This window comes from Balaenoptera musculus, chromosome 12, assembly GCF_009873245.2.
Source record: "Balaenoptera musculus isolate JJ_BM4_2016_0621 chromosome 12, mBalMus1.pri.v3, whole genome shotgun sequence".
Taxonomy (NCBI): domain Eukaryota; kingdom Metazoa; phylum Chordata; class Mammalia; order Artiodactyla; family Balaenopteridae; genus Balaenoptera; species Balaenoptera musculus.
This window is the reverse complement of record NC_045796.1, coordinates 10,520,357-10,541,127: the sequence shown is the minus strand read 5'-3', so window position 1 is coordinate 10,541,127 and position 20,771 is coordinate 10,520,357. Positions and strand designations below refer to the sequence as shown.

At 40.1% G+C, this 20,771-nt stretch overlaps 1 protein-coding gene across 1 annotated transcript in view; it reads left to right on the top strand.

Annotated features, from left to right (window-relative positions):
• ARID1B (AT-rich interaction domain 1B) overlaps nucleotides 1-20,771 on the top strand; it is a 407,354-nt gene that overhangs the window by 283,197 nt on the left and 103,386 nt on the right. The window contains 1 exon segment of the mRNA XM_036872227.1: nucleotides 20-263. Coding sequence (XP_036728122.1) covers nucleotides 20-263 — 244 coding nt within the window.

Here is a 20,771-nt window from a genome sequence, read left to right as displayed (position 1 = left end):
CTATTTCTTTCTTTCGTAGGACCTGTCCGGCTCCATTGATGACCTCCCCACGGGAACGGAAGCAACTTTGAGCTCAGCAGTGAGTGCATCCGGGTCCACGAGCAGCCAAGGGGATCAGAGCAACCCAGCTCAGTCGCCTTTCTCTCCACACGCATCTCCCCATCTCTCCAGCATCCCTGGGGGCCCATCGCCTTCTCCTGTCGGCTCTCCTGTAGGAAGCAACCAGTCACGATCTGGCCCAATTTCTCCTGCAAGTATTCCAGGTACTCATTTCTTAATGATTATTATTTTACTCTGTAGTAAATACAGACCTAGTGTTCATCAATAACAACATGCATACCATTATTTTTTTTACCATTTAAAATCCTAATGATGGGACCACGTATTAGGAGCGTAACTATGAATTATCACCAAAGCATACAAGCATCCCAGTTCCTAAATATACTCGACTAATGACTGTAAACACCTAATTAATAAAATCACCAATTACTTTGATATTTTCAGTTTGCACATTTATCTTAGCTTATGCCAGAAAATTATTTATTCTCTTAGCATATGTTTTGTAATGATTCTGTTAAGTAAGCTCCTCTGTTGATAAGTGCCACTAAAGTGAGATTATTGGTAGTACTAGCCTTAGTTCTTAGGGTTCTATTTAATTTATACCATGGCAGTTATTTTCTAAAATATTTTTAGTGTTTATACTTATTGTCTTAATTTGCCAGCACACATTCAAGGCCTTGTTATTTATACAAATTCTTGCCTTCTAGTTTTGATATAAGAAGTGCATGTTCCAATTAACCTCTTGCATTCAGCTATTTCAGTAGTCATACTACTTCTGTATCTTTTGCTTCCTTTATTATGTGCTTGGGGTTATGTATTTGTTTATTTATTTGTCAGTTGCCTCATCCTATCCCAGCTGTCTTTCTTATATCAAACATCATTCATTCAGACCCACCAAGCAGCTAGCTTTCCTTTATCTGCAAAGTAGATGTAATTTTTTTTCTGTGTAAATTTTGCTAGCATGATACAGGTGGCTGCCAGACAAGTACTTTTTACTAATCTATCAGAATTGATATTGAATTGCTGATAAATTTCCTGATAGTTTGTTCTATTATCTTAAAAGCATGGGTGGCAGTTTTACCCCTTTTTACTATTTTGCTCCTTTTATATTTTAAATACATGTTTTATATGTATAAACATATGTATGAACATATGAAAAATGCTAATTATGAAACATAACTCAAATGAGTACTCATGACTCACGATCCAATTTAAGAACTGGAGTATTGCCAGTGTTGTTTCTGTCTGTGTGTTCCTTCCTTTTCTTCAGCCCTATAACTCTCCCCAGCCTCAGATATTCTCTGAATGTATTTTAAATCATTCTTTTTGGATTATTTGGAGTTTTTAAAGAATTTTATTACAAGCAGTCATAGAGTGCGTATTGTTAGTTTTATTTAGTTTTGAGCTTTATAGAAATGTATCATATTAAAGTGACTGTATAATTTATCAACCAAGCTGAGACACTTTTGAGCATATAAGGGTTGCTATTAATAATTGAAGTAGAACAGGTATACACCAGGAAGATTCTGGGAAAATCATGAAGTATGGTCACCCCAATAATACAATATGTGGCCTTCTCCACTTAGCTTTTTTGACTAAATGTTATGTGCCTAAGATCCATATTTTAAATTACCTATAATCTTGATACATTTTATTGATGGCATCTTGATGTTACCTTTCTTTCAAAAATATTTGTCCTCATAATGATTGTAATAAAACCTGGATTTACCTGCTTTTAATATTTTTAAGCTATGACTACTATGTATTTCAGAATTCCTTAGGCAATTTTTGGTATTGAGATGGTTTTTGAGGTATCACCTACCTAAACATTGGAAAGTTATATGTAAAATACTAAGTTTGTCCAAGAACTCACTTCATTTTTCTGAATTGCATCAAAAGGACTTTTCTTAATAACTTAAATGAAAACTTTTCTGAGGCATCAAGATATTTTAGTTTTTCATTTAAAATTCCTAGCATGGGTAGTTCACAATCTGATGATTTTCATACATATACTTATCATTCCAGATGGGGATTTTGAAACTTTTATTTCACTGTTTGGATTTTGGTGCTGTATAGAACACACATAACCCAACAAAAGAGCTCAATTTGGTTACGTGATATCACATTAGAGGTAGATGTAATTGGTCTAAGAGTCTGGTACTTAGTTGTGTTTTGCACAGGGTAAGGTTGGTCAGTGAATTACGATTCTGATGACCTCTATCAGCCCTGTCACAAATGAGGCCTGTCCTTCACAGTACCTTCAGGGGAGGACCTGAATGTGATTTTTCTCTGCTGACTTCTTGGGGAAGTGAGTTTTTAATAGAAAGCTTTCAGCTTTCTTGGAAATGATGTTTAAGGCTAATAGTTTGTTTTTTAAACTTGTGTCAGAAATTCTAACTGCCCAGGGCCTGGGCCTACGTTTCATTTCATCATACTGCAACCTATATTACTCTACACGATGCTTGATAAAACTATTCAGTGAAATTTAGTACAGGGATAAAATTACATAGTAGAAGTTCCACTTGTGTTCAGAGGCACGCTATTCAGATAAATCCAGAATTATCTTTGCTGAGTGTAAAGCTGTAGAGTAATAGAATTATATAAAACGTAGCAAATAGAACATTTCTTTAATGTCAGTGTTATTCTAAGAGGAATAAACTCTTAGAAAATCTGGTGAGCAGTTTTGGCATTTATTCACCTTTCTCCCAGGTGTGGAATGACAAATAACACTTGAGCTGGATGGACTTTCATAATCATCTGATCCCACCTGCTCGTTTTATTGCCACTTACCAGCTGTGTAACCTTGGACAAGCCTCTAAGCCTCCTTATGCCTCAGTTTCTGCATCTGTAAAGATAATAACCACATCTCATAGGATTACTGTAAAGATTAAATGTGTTAATATATATAAAGCAGGCACATGGTAAGCATTCAGTGCATGTTAATGATTGTTGTGATTACGGTTATTGTTATTATTCACACTGAGATGTAGAGACTTGTCCATGATCATTACTGTCCAGAACAGCACAGGCGGTTTTGGCTACAAGTCTTCTGATTCTTAATCCAGTAGTGTTCTTGTACCATTCAGAAGACACGTATATAAAGTGTCCAGTGATGATTTGCTGTGTTTACTGAGTTTATTCGATAGGACCGCTAGAACTAGCCATGGAAGCGTGATGTATTTTCACAAAGTTGAAACCATTTTTCTCCTGACCTGAAAAAACAGATAGGTCAGCGGTCGCTATTCTGGGAGGCTGGGTCTGAGAAGGTTAAGAGGGGACAGAAGACAAGCGTTGAAACCCCTGCTTCGCTCAGATCGTAGGCAGGTAGACTTCTGCGTGAGGTGATAGGCAGGCAATGTAGTATAAAATTTACCAATAGATGCAGTTCAGAATCCTGGGTTATTTCTCACACTTTCTGCATGTTTTGAGACAACATGAGTCCCACCCTCTCCGTGTTCCCAGCCAGGGCTGCCACATGCACTTGAGTAGACTGCTCACTGGACCAGGGACATGGGCCGGGGGAGTAAATGGCAGTGAAATGCCGGCTGCTGTCCTGGGGGAAGGGGCGCCCTTTGTAATTCATACAGCGGAGTCATGGAGCTGTCAGCACCCTTGTCCTGGACCTCTTGGTAGTCATCCTCGTGGCTTGAGTCCGGATACCACCTGTTTCTCTACTCTGTTCCCCAGCTAAGCTCAGGGACATTCAAACATACATTTTTGGTAGACGCTCATCAAACATTTTATGTGGTGTTATTTTACGGGGGGGATTTGTTAAAAAATCACGCAGGTTTTATTGAAAAAAAGTTTGGTCTTCCTCTTTCCCTCCATTTAGCCTGTCTCCCCTTCTTTTAAAAAGTTCTTTTAAATACATTTTTGTGAACTTTGTCATAAATAATAAAACCACACTTTAGAGACGATCGTAATGTTGATTATTTGGGGGGTTGTTATTTAACTAAATGCGGACACCCTTCCTTAGAGAGTAAATGAGCCCTTAGGCTGATTGAGTAATCTCACCTCCTCCTTTTCCCATCTCTAGCCCTTACGTTAAATTTTGTTGGTCTGTACATTAGAGTCTGAGATCATTTCCGATCTACCTACGTTTGCTTCTGAGTCTGAACCAATGAAATACAAATGTCCGGTAAAGATTACGTGGTTTCTCACCCAGGGCATGATACTCAGACTGCTTTTTGGGGGGAACATCTGTTTGGAATTTCCCTTTATTTTTCTGTCTGTAGCCTTTTGCTTTCTTTTCTCCCCCTTCCTTCCTCTCATTCCCAGCACTAACGTGTTTTTCCTGCCCTTACTTCTCTCCCATTAACTCCTGTTATATCTTGCTACTGCCTCTCCACGCGTCACACAGATTGGCTCGTTCACTCATTGTCTCTCCAGCAAGGCACTGTTAAAATGAGCAGCTGTTGTGTAGCTGACAGCTGGGGTGAGGCAAAGCCAAAATGTTGTGAGGACTCTTCCTGGTGTTGCTTTCCCAGGGTTTGTTGAAAAAGTGCAATCGTCTTTCTCCATCTCTGCTCTGGTAAATAAAATTGACAGCTAATGAGAAGTATCCCAGAGGTAGATGAACAAAAGCCCACTAAAGCATCCCGAACGGCTGAATCTGTTTCTTGCCTGTTAAACCTTTTCTCCACCCACTGCAAATTTGCCCTCCTATCATGCTGCCTCACAAACATTGTGAGTGTCATGGGAACAACTACTGTGATACACCGGCACAACATCAGCCCTGGCACATCCCTCCCTAACTCAGTGGGGCTTTTCCTTCCTGCGTTCTTTTGAAAAGCAGGATGGAGATTTTCTGTGGTAAGTAGCCACATGGATTCCCTCCCTTTGTTTGCACATTACTGGGCTCCAGCATTGCAGCTGTCTATGGTTAGAAGGGAAAGGATTCAGCCTGGTTGTTTAATCTAAACAAGCATTTGAGAACAGAAATGTATATGTTGTACGTTCAGTGCCATTATACATTTTCCGGGTTTTTACTTAATGTTTCATTTCTCTCTCCTCTTCATGTTGATATATTTATATTTAGAAACAGAAATGAAATATCCCCATCTTTCTAATTGTTAGTGTGCATGTATGTACACATTTAAATAAAACAAATCTAATGTAGGGTGCAGTTGATTCCAAAATGTATGATATTAAACATTTTGTTTCCCTTCTCATAAATGATCCCATTGCATTGCTTCCTGGGTTACAGCCTAGAGTTATTGACCTTGATTTAAGGAGAATAAACTATTGGGTCTTGAATGTATTGTGTAGGTCTTACACTGGGCCTGATTCGTCCTAACACATAGTGGAAGCTGACACAGCACAACGGCAGAATGCACTGCTGTTGCCAAAGGATTTAGTGGATGTTAATTTCACTTGTCTTGCCTCCAGAACCAACCACTGCAGTTTACTAACAAAGCAAAAATGTAAATAAGCCGAACTGTTTTTATTTTTATTTTATTGGCCGAAGGCTTTTGTCAGCTTTTTCCTCCATGTGCTATAAGCAGCAACAGTGTTTAAATATTAGGAAGGGTGAACAGTGGGGGTTGCTGATAGGCAGGCAGATATTAACTGTTCATAGCCTAATAAACAGTTCTGTTTATAAAAACTTTAGATGTTCAGACTGTTGAGGATAGTTCATCAGTTTTATTATCAAAGATCTAAGGATAGAACCTGTAAATTCCTGAATAGATTTTTCCCCACTCTTTTTTTTAGCATTTGACATTTGTGCCAAATCCAGTTTTAGGTGGAGGTAAGTCACTTTCATCTGACAGCCGAAGGGCTATTGATTATTGTAGACTAGGACCAAAGATAGAAAATTAGGTATTCACATTAGTGTCATGATGAAGAGACATTTCTTTCCAACCATTCTTTTTCTGGCATGGTATTACGTGTTTATTATGAGAAGACCAATCAAAGTCAACATTTTCCTAGCTGTCATAGACAGAAATAAAATAAAGTTTCATCAAATATGAGAGTAAAACTCCCTTCTTTTAAGTTGTATGTGCTTTGCTGTTGGAGGTGTCTCACCTCCTACCTTGCCCCTCCCCAGATTGACTGCTGGCCAAAGGAGAGCATGAGGCCGTGGGTCAGGGTGTTCTAAGAGCTGAGAGATGTAAAGGAAGAAGAAGGGCAAGGGGAGAGTGGTCTTTCATCAGTCTTTTAAGAGCTGCCCTCCTTGCTCCAATCTTTCTCCATTCATGCCTCCCGCCCCCAGAAGCTCTCCTTTCCCTCCCTCTCCAGCCAGCTGGAGCCTCCCCCATGAGACTCTCTGCCCATGTGCCTCCCCGGGTGGAGCTGCTCTGTCCCTCTTTACTTACATAGACTCATACCTGGCAGAAAAGTTGCTGTCCTTTGAAAAGGACCACAGGTTTTAAGAGCCTGCAGAAATGGCTTTGCCAGAGATAGCCCTTCCACTTTCATAAAGCACCAGTTACTTTATGGTTAAGCCTGATTCTCTGAAGCTTTATCATGTCAGTTCCCAGATGGTGAGCGATGCATCCAGCGTACCAACTAACCATAATGAATTTGTGCCCCTCAGGAAAATCTTAGACACTAAAAGAATGAATTCCAAAAAAGGTAGCACATATTAGATTAAATACGGAAAGTAACTCTTTGGACAGCGTGGTGGTATATTTTGAGTTCTTCTGTATAAGTGCTCACCTGGTTTACCCTCTGCTTTGAAAGTGAGAGCTAAGTAGATTTCTATAGGAGCTGATATAGCTGCAGATACAAACAAGAAGATATTCTGGTCAAAAAAGCTAATTTTCTTGCTTAATTTGACATTCAGACAAGCAAATTCTGGAAGGATGCTATAATGGGAAAGAGAAAAATGAATTGCAGTTAGGAGTTAGTCATAGGCTGGAGTGAACAGGAAAGATTTTAGTGAGAGGAAATGATAGTTCCTGGTCTAATTTGTCAAGATTAGTACCTAAAAAATGAACACCGGAGGGTGTAAATCAGTGTCTCTCTCTTTTTTAATCCATTCCCCTGGGATTTTTAGAACTCTTAGGGCTCAAGCTCAACCCATCCTAAATAGGTAAATTTTTCACTTTTTAATTTATCCTTGCTTAATAAAACTCAGGGTCAAATTATGAGCTAATTTCTATATGTAAGGGGTTCTAAACCAGTTTCCTTTCATGATAACAGTAGAATCTCTAAAATTTTTTATTGAAAGTCTGCACAGTCACCCTACCTGGTAATCTTATTTTGAAACATCTATCAAGTGTTCTTTTTTGGCTTCTCTCGAAGTAGAAATCCTGCAACAGCTTGTTGCAAGGAAGATGCATGCTGCTTATTGGCAAGCTGTGCAGGAAAAAAAAAAATTCTTAAACACAAAATGCCATTGATATATTCGTGTTTTTCATCTGTGGCAGCCCAGAAAACATCGATTCAGCAGTTCTACAAACCAAAGAGAACTTCAGCCAGTATTTTTTTTCCCTTACAAAGTAAAATATTTGTGTGTTATACAAAGCAGTAATTTCAGATCCTTTCCAAATGATGCTTAGCAGTACTTAAAAAAGCAACAATATATTTTGTCTTTTAGAGAGATGCCATTGCAGCTCTCTGTGGCTTGGTTACTGGTTATTAGAGCCTCCCCCTTTAAGATACTAATTTAAAATTCAGCCAGGATCCTGGCTGTACCTTGGTCTCCTGCTGTTTCTAAAGGGCAGGTTCCCCACTGCTTAACTGCAGCCAGATCCTTGCATTTGAAGCAGCTGCTCCAGGACCCTTAGCTACCCTGCCCTTTAGAGGTCCCTCCTGACCCAAGTCAGGTATCCTGATAACTGGGGAATGAGTATGTCTCCTTCTTTTCCAAAAGTAGAAATCGTTCCAGTTCTTCCATCCCAACAAATTTCAAAGTAAGCCTTTTATCCTCCTCTCACATTCAGAAATGAGAGCGTGGGGATTTTCTCAAAATACACAGTCCCACTTGCTTTTGCTCCCCCTCTTAGTTAAAATTAAGTCAGGCAGTTCAGTTTAAACTCTCCTCTCATTTTCCATTCCCTTTCTTTGATCTTCTGCATATGAAAATGTAGGAAAGCCTGTGTCACCAAGGTAATATCTTGTGCCTCATCCTGCTCTGTAAGATCAGCAGTAACGAATGTGCTGACGTGCTGGATCCAGCGGTCCACTCCCACTTCTCCACGATTTTTTTTTTTTTACATTATTCACTGAAGAAGCACTTCAAACACCTTGTTCACTGTTTGTTTTCATTTCTTGAGCTGAGTGGACTGTCAGTGTTCTCGACTTGTGCTTAACTGAGTATTGTTGCTTCTTGAACCAGCATCGCGCTGCCACCGTTGGAACGCTGTTGGCATCGACCTGCTGTATTTTCTGTCTTCACTGGGAATGAGGAATCGGAAGGGAGGGGCACAGAAGCTCTTAGGGACTAATTTTAGCCTAGAAGTAAAAGTTTCAAAAGTCATTTAGCTACATTTTGGAAAATGGTGATAAAGCATATAGTTCTTACAGTCAAGATGTTCCTAAAGTTGATTCCACAAACTTTTGATGTGTTACTCTGTTTTCTAAAGGGAAGAAATAGTAGTTGTGAAAGGAACAAAACCGTTTTACAAGGAGTGTCATGTTTATTTCCCTATTTTCTGATAATCCTGGAGCCAGGATTATTATGATGCGTTGATTGATTATGGCCATTATGTCTCCTACTAATCAGTTTCATCACTTATTCTCAGTTCACACACTTGCACCTTTGATTCCTCTTCCATAACAGGGTGATACGGGTTGTCATTGACGAATGAAGAACAGAATTGGTTTCGGCAAGAGACAAACAGAATGCTGACACCAATCCTAAAGTGCATTAATCTTTAATAATCCACATCTGCATGTTTATAAATGATATAACCAGGGATTGTTAATGTTGATACTCTCCCTTCCAAACAGAAAGTGACATAGGAGTTTGTACTTGCAAACTACATTAAATGCATATAGCTGAATGCCAAGAATGTGACCTTGCTGAGGATGCCAAATGGATTAATTCATTGAATTTTTTTTTTTTTTAAGTAGCATGTTGCACTTTCACTATTGGGTAAATCAGGTGATATCCTGAGGAAAGCCCATTAGCCCAACTGCTCATTTTCTTCTTTCATTCATTAATTCAGCAAAGTGCTGAATGCATCCTATGCTGTGGGCATGTTTCTAGAACTGGAGAAAATACACTGCATATAAATGACAAAGGGACCTGTCCTCATGAAACTTAAGTTCTAATGAGAAAGACAGGAAATACACAAATAGTATTGGGTTAGCCAAAAGGTTCATTCGTTTTTTTCTGTAAGATGGCTCTAGTAACACTCAATTGTCTTTAACTTCATTCGAAACAATTTTGTTAGATTGTATGTGACAGCTGTCATATCAGCGTGCATTTAAAAAAAGACTTATCAAAATTGGTGAGTTTTTGTGTAGCCATTTTAATATTGAAGATGGAAGAAAAAAGCAACATTTTTGGCATATTATGCTTTATTATTTCAAGAAAGGTAAAAATGCAACTGAAACGCAAAAAAAGATTTGTGCAGTGTATGGAGAAGATGCTGTGACTGATCAAACATGTCAAAAGTGGTTTGCAGAGTTTCGTGCTGGAGATTTCTCCCTGGACGATGCTCCACAGCTAGGTAGACCAGTTGAGGTTGATAGCGATCAAATTGAGACATTAATTGAGAACAATCAACGCTATACCATGCAGGAGATAGCCGACATACTCAAAGTATACAAATGAAGCGTTGAAAATCATTTGCACTAGCTTGGTTACGTTCATTGCTTTGATGTTTGGGTTAAGCGTAAGTTAAGCAAAAAAACCTCTTGACTGTATTTCTGCATGCGATTCTCCACTTAAACGTAATGAAAACATTCCGTTTTTTTTTTTTTTTTTTTTTTTTTTGACTTGCAACATCACCCATTTATTATCTCACAGATCTGCAGGTTGTAAGTCTGGCATTGTGTGGTTGGATTCTCCGCTGAGGGTCTTACAACATCAAAGTGTTGACAGGGCTGTGTAGCTTTCCAGAAGCTCTGGGGACGAATCTGCTTCTAAGTTCACTAAGGTGGTCAGAATTCAGTTTCTTGTGGTTGTAGGACTGAGGTCCCTGTGTCCTTGACACATGGCCCCAACCATCTTCTGGCCAGCAACATTAAATCATTCTCGCTCTTCAAATTTCTCTGATTTTCCCTCTGCCTTGCTCTTCAGCTTTTAAGGGCTCATGTGACTACACTTTGTCTATGCAGAAATTCAGGATAATCTGCCTATTTTAATATCTGTTGATTGTTAACCTAATTTAGGAACTGCAGAGTTCCCTTTGTCATGTAAGGTACTGTATTCACAATCATCCTGGGGATTTAGGCATGGGATTTTTTGTTGGAGGTTGGGACATAATTCTCTCTGGCACAGTGTCTTACAAAGAGCAAAGGATATCGTGATGAAAACGTTCTGTTTTTAAAACAAATTGTGACAGGCGATGAAAAGTGGATACTGTACAACAATGTGGAACAGAAGAGATCATGGGGCAAGCAAAATGAACCACCACCAACCACACCAAAAGCTGCTCTTCATCCAAAGAAGTTGATGTTGTGTATATGGTGGGATTGGAAGGGAGTCCTCTATTATGAGCTCCTTCCGGAAAACCAAACGATTAATTCCAACAAGTACTGCTCCCGGTTAGACCAACTGAAAGCAGCACTTGATGAAAAGCATCAAGAATTAGTCAACAGAAAACGCATAATCTTCCATCAGGATAATGCAAGACCACATGTTTCTCTGATGACCAGACAAAAACTGTTAACAGCTTGGCTGGGAAGTTCTGATTCCTCCGCCATATTCACCAGACATTGTACCTACAGATTTCCATTTATTTCGGTCTTTACAAAATTCTCTTAATAGAAAAAATTTCCATTCCCTGGAAGACTGTAAAAGGCACCTGGAAGAGTTCTTTGCTCAAAAAGATAAAAAGTTTGGGGAAGATGGAATTATGAAGTTGCCTGAAAAATGGCAGAAGGTAGTGGAACGAAACAGTGAATACTTTGTTCAATAAAGTTCTTGGTGAAAATGAAAAATGTGTCCTTTATTTTTACTTAAAAACTGAAGGCACTTTTTGGCCAATCCAATATATAGCTTACTATTAGGGGGAAAAATCAGATTGCTTCTTTAGATGACAATAATTAGGGAATGTATCTCTACGAAGTTAATATTCGAGGGCTTCCCTGGTGGCGCAGTGGTTAAGAATCCGTCTGCCAATGCAGGGGACATGGGTTCAAGCCCTGATCCGGGAAGATCCCACATGCCACGGAGCAACTAAGCCCGTGTGCCACAACTACTGAGCCTGCGCTCTAGAGTCCGTGAGCCACAACTACTGAGCCCACATGCCACAACTACTGAAGCCCTTGTGCCTAGAGCCTGTGCTCCACAACAAGAGAAGCCACTGCAATGAGAAGCCCGCACACCGCAATGAAGAGTAGCCCCTGCTCCCGCAACTGTAGAAAGCCCGTGGGCAGCAACGAAGATCCAACACAGCCAAAATAAATAAATAAAATAAGTTAAAAAAAAAAAAGAAATTAATATTTAAACAAGAGGCTCATTGAATGAAGGTGAAAAGCAAGCCTTGTGAATATCTGGGAGTGAGGTATCCAGGCAGAGCAAAGAGCAAGTACAAAGGCCCTGAATCAGTAATGTGTTTGGTGTGCTGGGCAGGGGACACAGAGAGGGAGGCAGTTAGATTAGAGAGCGACCCAGGACCAGCTTATATAGGGCTTTGTAGGTTATGATTGGAATTTAGGAATTTAAGTGTGATGGTAGAGAAGGCAGAGGATGGCGTGATCCATTGCAGGCTGTAAAAGGTCATTGTGGCTGCTGAGTGACCTGCAGAGGGGACGGGTAGAAGCAGCGAGACTGGTTAGGAGGCCACTGCAGTAGCCTAGGGGAAGCTTGGTCATGGCTGGACGTGTGGGTAGCAGCAGCGGGGGCAGGAGGTTTTTGGCCCAAGAGATTGGTAAATGGTGGTTCTGTACGGTGGAAGACAAAGGAAGGAACAAGTGTTTGAAGGGGGAATCTAGAGTTTGATTTTGAAGATGTTACATTTGACATGCCTGTTAGGCATCCGAAGGGAGATTTTGAATAAGCAGCTGGTTATACGAAGACTCTGGATTCAGGGTAGAGATCTAGGCTGGAGAAAACAGTTTATGAGTCATTAGAGTTCTAGATGAGATCACCTAGGACACCTGGCCTACATCACAGTCGCCTGGAGGGCTTGTGAAAGCACAGATGACCGGACCCCACACCAAGTTTCTGAGTCAGCAGGTTTGGGGTGGAGCTGGAGAATTTGCGTTTCCAACAAGTTCCTAACTGAAGCTGAAGTTGCGATCTGGGAACTGCTGACCCGGGGAATGAGTAAAGGTCAGTGGTTCTCAACTCTGGCTATACAGGACATCCTGGGAGAGGCTGGTACTAGGCCAGACCCCAGAGATGCCACCTTAATTGTTCTAACTGGAATACTCCATGTACTTTTTTTTAAAGCTCTCCAGGTGATTATTACGTGTAGCCAAGGTTGAGAAGTACTGAGAGAAGAATTCTGAGGACTGAATCCTAGGGCACTCCAAAATGTAGAGACCATGAAGAGGAAAAGGAACAGCCAGTGGCGGGATTGGAAAATAGGGAGAGTGTGGTGCTCTAGAAGTAATGCAAAGAAAGAGTTTCTGGAATATGCAAGAGACCAGCTGTGTCCACTTCCCTTGAAGTGTTCCGAAGGCATGTTTTAAAAGGAAGCTAGTGTTCCCAGTTATGGTCATGTATGTATTGGTCATAGAAAAGCTTAGGGATAAATGGCTCATTTTTTGAGGGCTGCGTATTGCTTTTTTTTTTTTTTTTTTAACTTTCTATAACTAGGGTCTGATTCAGTTGAAATTGTAATGTCATGGGAAAAAAATTATTGTGATAAAATAATTGTTATATTCTCAGGCCTAATTCAGTTAGTAATAGAATTCCTTATTTTCACAATTGTTCCCCTAATTCTGTTTCACACAAAATCCAAGAATCATGTCATTTAAATCCTACTAGGAAAAAAAGGCAAAAACATGTATTTTTAGAGAGCTGAACCCTAGTGCATACTTTTTTTATGTTGCGTCATTGCTTTTTACTAGAAGTGGACACAGGGAACTAGTTTAGCATTCCCTGTTTCAATTCTACTAAGAGTGATTTTGTGTCAGATCTTTGTTCCTAGAGTTGAATTCCTTTTGCCTGGAATATCCATCCTGCCCCTTACCAGCTGGCAAACTCCTACTTATCCTTCAAGACCCAACTTCATTGTCTTTCCCTTTGCAAAGTCATACCTATCCCTCCATGCCAAAGAGAGTCCTACTGTCCGTCCTACTGTCTAGGGTCCTCCAAATAGCCCCGGAGCCTCTTGAGGGCAGTGATCATTGCTTCCTTATTATCCTCCGTGCCAAGAACAGTGCCTGACAAGTAAGAGACACTCCAAAAATGTTGGCCAAATTAAAGAGCTCACAGTTGTCTTGGAAGAAACAGGAATTCAAGAAAAGAAAGTACTAAAATTTATAACTTATATAACCTTTCTTCCTATAGGCTGGGAACCATCTTTCTGCATCTGTGTTTCACAGTTTATGGGATCATTCTACTTCCCTCCCTCTGGAAAGAGATTCCACTGTAATAAGATTATTCTACTTTCTTTCCCCTCAAAAACAGAACGTGAATTAGTGGTCCCAAGATTTGTCAGTTTAAACCAGACCTCTCCATATGTAGACCCTGCCTGATTCTAATCCATCATACAGAGAAATTGTGTCACATAAGTATTGTGGCAAAATTCTGGGATTGTCTGATATCCAGTTTTTTTCATCATCTCATTGTTTTTAATAAATATCTATTATTAATAACTAACTGTATCTTCAAAGAAAATGGCCAATTAGAAACAGATTGGCTACAGGGAGAGTTTTGTCATTACCCAGATAATATTCCCGTTTCCCAAGTAGCCATTATCAGCGTTGGCTGGATAAACATGGAGTTTGAAATATTAGCTAGTGACTAGAATTTGGCCTTCAGCAACACATGAATAATAGGCTCCAGATATTTGAAAGTGACAAGTAGAAGAAATAAAAAAAAGTCTATTCGTGAAAAAGATACATTTCAAAAGCATATCTGAACATTTACTTAAAATCTGAAATAAAAGAGAGATTAAAAAATACATGAGGAGGGCTTCCATGGTGGCGCAGTGGTTAAGAATCCGCCTGCCAATGCAGGGAACACGGGTTCGAGCCCTGGTCCGGGAAGGTCCCACATGCCGTGGAGCAACTAACCCCTTGCGCCACAACTACTGAAGCCCGCGTGCCTAGAGCCCGTGCTCCACAGCAAGAGAAACCCGCGCACCACAACGAAGAGTAGCCCCCGCTCGCCGCAACTGGAGAAAGCCTGTGCACAGCAACGAAGACCCATCGCAGCCAAAAATAAGTAAATTAATAAATTTTAAAAATACATGAGGATATGATCCAGAACGTCTTCCTTTGTCTCTGTGTTGCCACAGTCGACATCCTGCTCTCTCAGAATGGCCCCTGTATCAGGCTCTGCGTGACCTGGGCTTGCCCACGAGGCCCCTTTGCAGTCACCCCTAGAGTGTTGCTTTGCCGGTAGCCCTGGCCATCCTTTGTTCCTAAGAGGCGTAGCCCTGAGCACATCATTGCTGCCTTCCCCACTTGGCTACCGCTAGTACCTTTAAATTAAAATAATAAAGTAGTGTAAAGTGTTGGCTGTGCCTCTTAGAACCGGTCCCAGCCTTTTTGGCACCAGGGACCGGTTTCATGGAAGACAGTTCTTCCACAGAGGGGGGTGAGGGGGGGAGATGGTTCAGGCAGTGATGCGAGCGGGGGCCCCCTCCCTGCAGGGCATAAGGACGCTCCTCTGTGGGTCTCTATAGCAGCTGCACAGCAGCTCCGTGCGGGTGAGCGTCGGCGTGTGGTACTTTCCACAGCTACTTATGTTTACACTTGAGAGTCGTCCTGACTTGCTGGGACCCAGGATGAGAAATTTGTGACAAGAGGGGATGGAGGTGAGTGAAACTGTTATTAAAGGAAAGAAAGTGCCTTGGCTTTAAAAAGGCCTGTCTCTATCAGGCAGTATAGAGCAGCGATCAAGTGGAAAAAAGGGAGCAGGCAGGCGCCTCATCTAATCTTTCTCCTGGGGGCCCAGGTGGACAAATTGGCAACCCTGTTCACAGCATTTTTTTTCCCTCTCCCCTTTGTACCGTAAGAACTGCTAATCGGATCCATGCTGCTGCAACTGTGGTTAGTTATTAACGAAATAAAAGCAGATTTCTTCAAAAGAACGGGTGGGGGAAACGACTATACAAAATTGCAAGGTTGTTAGAACCTTAAATGCACAGCAGTCGATTTTTTCCCTTATTCTGAATTATAGGATGAATACAAGTCTTTCATCTGTCACTATACCCATTTCTTCAGAAGGCAGCCAAATATTAAGCTTCTCAAACAGAAAAGGAGTCTCAGAAAGACGAAAAATATTGAGGAGGCATAAGAATGGGTAAGAGTAGGGGGAAATTAAGTTCTGTTTTTATTAATTTGTTCTCATGAAATAGAAACTGCCTGCTCTATGGTTTCCCCTCCCCTGCCTCTTACCTTACGTCAAAGCAAGGATTAGAACAGATTTGGCTGGTAGCTATGCTGCATTTTATGTCTGGTGTTCTGCATGAGTAAAGTTCAGAACCTACCTATTTCTTATAGATGACAGAGTGCTATGGATCTAGACTTCCTGGTGGAGGACAGGCCAGCTATGTTATATCCGAACACAAATCTACTTCTCTTTCCTCAAAGATTTTTCTGTACCCAAAGACTTTTGGATTGTATACCTTAGCTTTAAAGCTGTTGAAGAGGATGTATATTTATGAGGATGCTGAACACAGACACTGAGCAGATTTTCAGTATGGGAGTTTATATATTTTCGTGCATTTCTGTTGTTCATAAGAGATACCTCCTGAGATCCTCAAGTTTCCCAAAGATGGAAGTGGCTCCTGCTTTCAACCAAATCACATCTTTGGTCATATTACCTATTTCCTATACATGTCTTCACACTGAAAGTTAACTGAAGTGGATGAACTTTCTCTAAGGTTCTGTCTTTTATTTAGTGGCTTTTTTTCTTTTCTCACAAAGGAACGGTTGTTTATTTCACTTCGCCAGAGTTGGTAGGGGAGTAAAGAAGGTCTGAACTTAACAGCACTGGGAACGGGGGGCAGCCAGATGAAGCCACGTTGCTCGGGCCCTCGCAAGCTGTAGGACAGGACCGAGAGTCACACCTCCGTAAAATCAGGCACCACACCTCTCCCACCCCTTCTAGGTCTCTTAGGAACAGTCCAAACTAAGAATGGTATATTTTAATGCTGCAAATCTCCTCCTGTAGGTAAGTGTTTTAGGGCTCTGATTTATCTTGAATCAAAGATTTTAGAGATCCAAAGAGTAAAGTTTAGAAGTCTCTTTTGCCTTGTATTCCCTGACTTGACTTGTCGTGCACCTTGTGAGAGAGTTAGTTTCTTGCCTCAAATTCTCTGTAGAAAAGTGTCTACCCAAAAGGACTTTAATGAGTGTCAGGTAATGAGGCTATCCGACTGGCTTCCATGTGAAAGACATTAGGTAACTTTAGTACTTAATAACAGAGGGCAATTGGAAAAATTCTGGTTTGAATCCAGTTGGCTAGGTGAGATAATAATGTATTATAACAAGTTTACAAAATAAAAACAAGCAAACAAACAAAAACCCCAAAGAGTTTGTAGTACAGCCCTGCGAAGGCGTAATTCTTACATAGAATGCATCATATTTGCTTTGTTTTTCACTTGTCAAGTGATAGGCCTTTGCAGCTACTCTAAGTTGGACTTCAGCAGTAAGGTTAACAGGAAGACTCAACTCTCAGACTACAGTGGGGGAAATAGTTGGAAACTTAATCCAGCTGGTGTTTGTTTGCTTAGAGTGAAGATACGTGGCTCTTGTAAGGGTTCTGTCATGTTCGGGGTATCTTGGGAATTTCCTCATTACCCTAATGCCTTAGAAGTATACAAGTTGAGTATGCCTTTGCAGTACTAATTTATATTTTTAGGACCCAGTGACACATCAACAGTTTGCAGTATCTTGGGTAAGGACTGATGAAAATCTAACCCTATTTTGAATGAACTTTTGAGCCATGAGACATAGAAAGGTTTGTCATCCAAGGTTCATGCTAACTCTTTAAAGTTGGGGGACCAGGTTGCTGTGGTTCTGTGTTTCCATTTGGAGGGTACAGGTAGGTGAAAACGTTACTTTCTGGTTTATACTGCTCTAATTTGAGATTGAGTTGGTTCACAGTAAAGAATTGTGTTGACAGCCTGTTCACAGCTGCCTTCCCACCTTCCGTACCCTGATACAGCACCTCCGGATAAGAGCGAGATCCTATTTAAAACACACCAAACAATAGTAAGTGCTGTGAGTCCATAGTCAAGCCCTTCAGTAAACTCTTCACTGTAAGCACTAAGCTGCACCCTGAGCAGATTCCATATTTTTAATGTCTGCTTTGGAGCACACTGGAGTTGATGGCAGTCAGCTGGCTTTGTGAATCTGAGTAAGAAAGATTTTTTTTCCCTTTATTGAAGCAAATGAAATAGAAGACACTGACAGAGAGATGCTATACTCAAAATAATTTGTGGATTTTCTAACATCTAAATAAATGCCTAAGACTAGGATATTCGATGAATTTATGGATTATTGAAAACTCATTTTTCACTCACACCATTGCTCTTAGGCATCATGCAGGTATTTAAGTTTACTAAAGAGATGACCAATGAAATCCTTGCTGCTTGCATTGCAGAGCTGCACTATCTAATCACACTCTGGTTTGGATACTATCTTAGATAAGATGTTCGGTGATTTCCATAGATATGGAGCTCACCGTGCAATCCACCATTGCCATCTCTTAACAAAATCATGTTTGTCTTTTACCATGGCAGAAGAAAAGATCCTAACCAGTACTTTGTGTTTTAGAAATGAAAGGAATAGCTTCTACTATGGAAAGAAGTTACAGTGTTCTTACCAGGGACTGGCAGAATATAAGAAATATATCATCCAGGGCTTCCCTGGTGGCGCAGTGGTTAAGAATCTGCCTGCCAGCGCAGGGGACACGGGTTCAAGCCCTGGTCCGGGAAGATCCCACATGCCGTGGAGCAACTAAGCCCATGTGCCACAACTACTGAGCCCGTGCACCACAACTACTGAGCCCGTGTGCCACAACTACTGAAGCCCACATGCCTAGAGCCTGTGCTCTGCAACAGGAGAAGCCACCACAATGAGAAGCCCATGCACTACAACGAAGAGTAGCCCCCGCTTGCCGCAACTAGAGAAAGCCCGCTCACAGCAACGAAGACCCAATGCAGCCGAAAATAAAAATAATTAAGAATTAGAAAAGAAATATATCATACAGAAAATCTGTAAAGTCAGACTGTGGGAGAGACTCTCATGTTCTGCTTGAGAGAGAGCTGACTTCCATAACATGAAGAAAGTATGAGGATATATTAGAAAAAAGCAAGCCAGTGTCTTAGTTTGGGATGCGCAGAACTGAGTAATAGAGGGAAGTACAAAATGAAAGTTGGTCAGGGCTGTGATGCATTGGTGATTGGTAGCAGTAGTTTCTACAATGTGTTGTTTTTTATTTTTAAACTCCTCACTAAAGTTAGTGACACCACCAAGAATTCTTGAAGAGCAGAAGAATAATTCAGTTGCTAATTGCTAAAAACTATGTAATATATATTGATTTCTGTAGCAGCATTCCAGGGAAAGAACTTAGTCATAGTAGAATTATTCACCAAGTGACTGGAAACAGTCCTCGTTTCTTCTCAATATTCGACAATGGCCACAGCTGCCCTACATTTTCTAACAAGCCTGTCTCACCCTTGTTAATTTCAAGAAATTTATGAATAGGATCCAAGACTTTGTCACTGAACACGTCATGATCCCCACATACCCTAAAGACCCTTACTGAGGAGGATTGGCCAACAAAATCCTTCAGGTTTCTATGATTCAATGTGTCGTTTCATGTTAATTTTAAGAAGCCAATCCTTTTGAACTACTAATGGAGGAATATCATTTAGGACATTGCCTTGTATATGGGAAGTACAGAGTGGTTTTTTATGTCATTTTTTACATTCACGTAAAACCATCCCCAATTTATATAAGAACTTGTTAAGACAAATAAATATGCATTCCAGATGTTGCTCTGTCTTTATCCACTTTTGCCCAATGTCAGCTAATGTAGTAAAATTGGAGGGAGAGAATGGATTCCTGGGAGTAAATTTGAGATCAACTAGTGTCTGTCATTAAAACTCCAGACTTGCCATGTTGATTAGTTATATCACTATTCCATCTTGGATAACTAAATCCATCTTAGGTTGGTTGATTTTTTTTTTTTTTTTTTTTTTTTAGCTACAACAGTGTGAAGGGAAGAAATGCTTTTTCTCTGGCCAGTACAACTTTTGAAAAATGGGATTTCTGGGTATTTCTTTGTCTGTTAGTATTATTTAGAGATAGCACAATGTTACTTTTAAAAGGGTGAATGATTTGTTTGCTAGAGGCTGTTGTAGTTCAGAGTTAGTGTGTTTGTTCTTATTGAGTTTCTATAGTTGTATGCTGTAGTAATTTAGAAAGGAATTAACCAAGGGAAATTTTAGTCTAAGTAAATGATTAATGTAGAAATCCTACTCATCTCATGTTTATTCTCTGCTACCCCAACACAACAGTGGTGGAGTATAACTTAAACATGATTACATCTGATCAATAGTTCTGATTTGTTTATTTGTTTTGGTCTGGCCAAAAAAAGTTGGAAGAATAAAACTACAAGGAACCACTTCTCTAAAAATATATCTGCTAAATGCACTTGCCGTTTAAGTCTTAGACCTGCATTTGCATTAAGTGCTAGGGAATCCAGTGCATCCTATACTAGATCTAATTTGAAGAGGACGTAAATCAAATTCTGTTACTGACATTTATTTATGGAGGCCTCTTTACTAAGTATGGAGAGTGTACCAGCTTTTTAAGTCATTGCTGTTGTTAATAAATACCATTCGATATTTACTGACTTTTTGAGCAGGTGTTCCTGAATGTTTTTTTAATGATATTATTGTTTAGAATAGGGGTCAGCAACTACCACCTTTGGGCCAAATCCAGCTCGCCACCTGTTTTTGTATGTAAAGATTTATTTATGCTCCTCTGCATAGTTGAGACAGAGAACATATGGCATGCAAAACCTAGAATTTATACTATCTGGCAATCTACAGGAAGAAGTTTGCCTATTCCTGATCTAGAATAATAAGATAAAACTACATGATTACTGATAGCTTTATAAAGATCTAATTAACTGTTAGTCTGCACTTGGTTTCTGGAGTAATCAACCACACATTTATTTATTCAACAAATATTTATTGAATGCTTACTATACATCTGGTTCAGGGGATATAGTAGGGAAAAAATAGAATTCTCCATACTCATGGAATTTACATTCTGGTGAGATGAGACAAACAATACAGAGAAGTAAAATAAGAACTATGGGGATTGTCAAGACTGTGTTGCCTGTAAGAAGCAGAACTTAGCACTTGTGAGTACTGACCGCCCCACCATCTTGGTCTATGAAGTATATGAAGCTGTAATATATTCATGTCTCAGTCCATCCACTGTAAGTTACA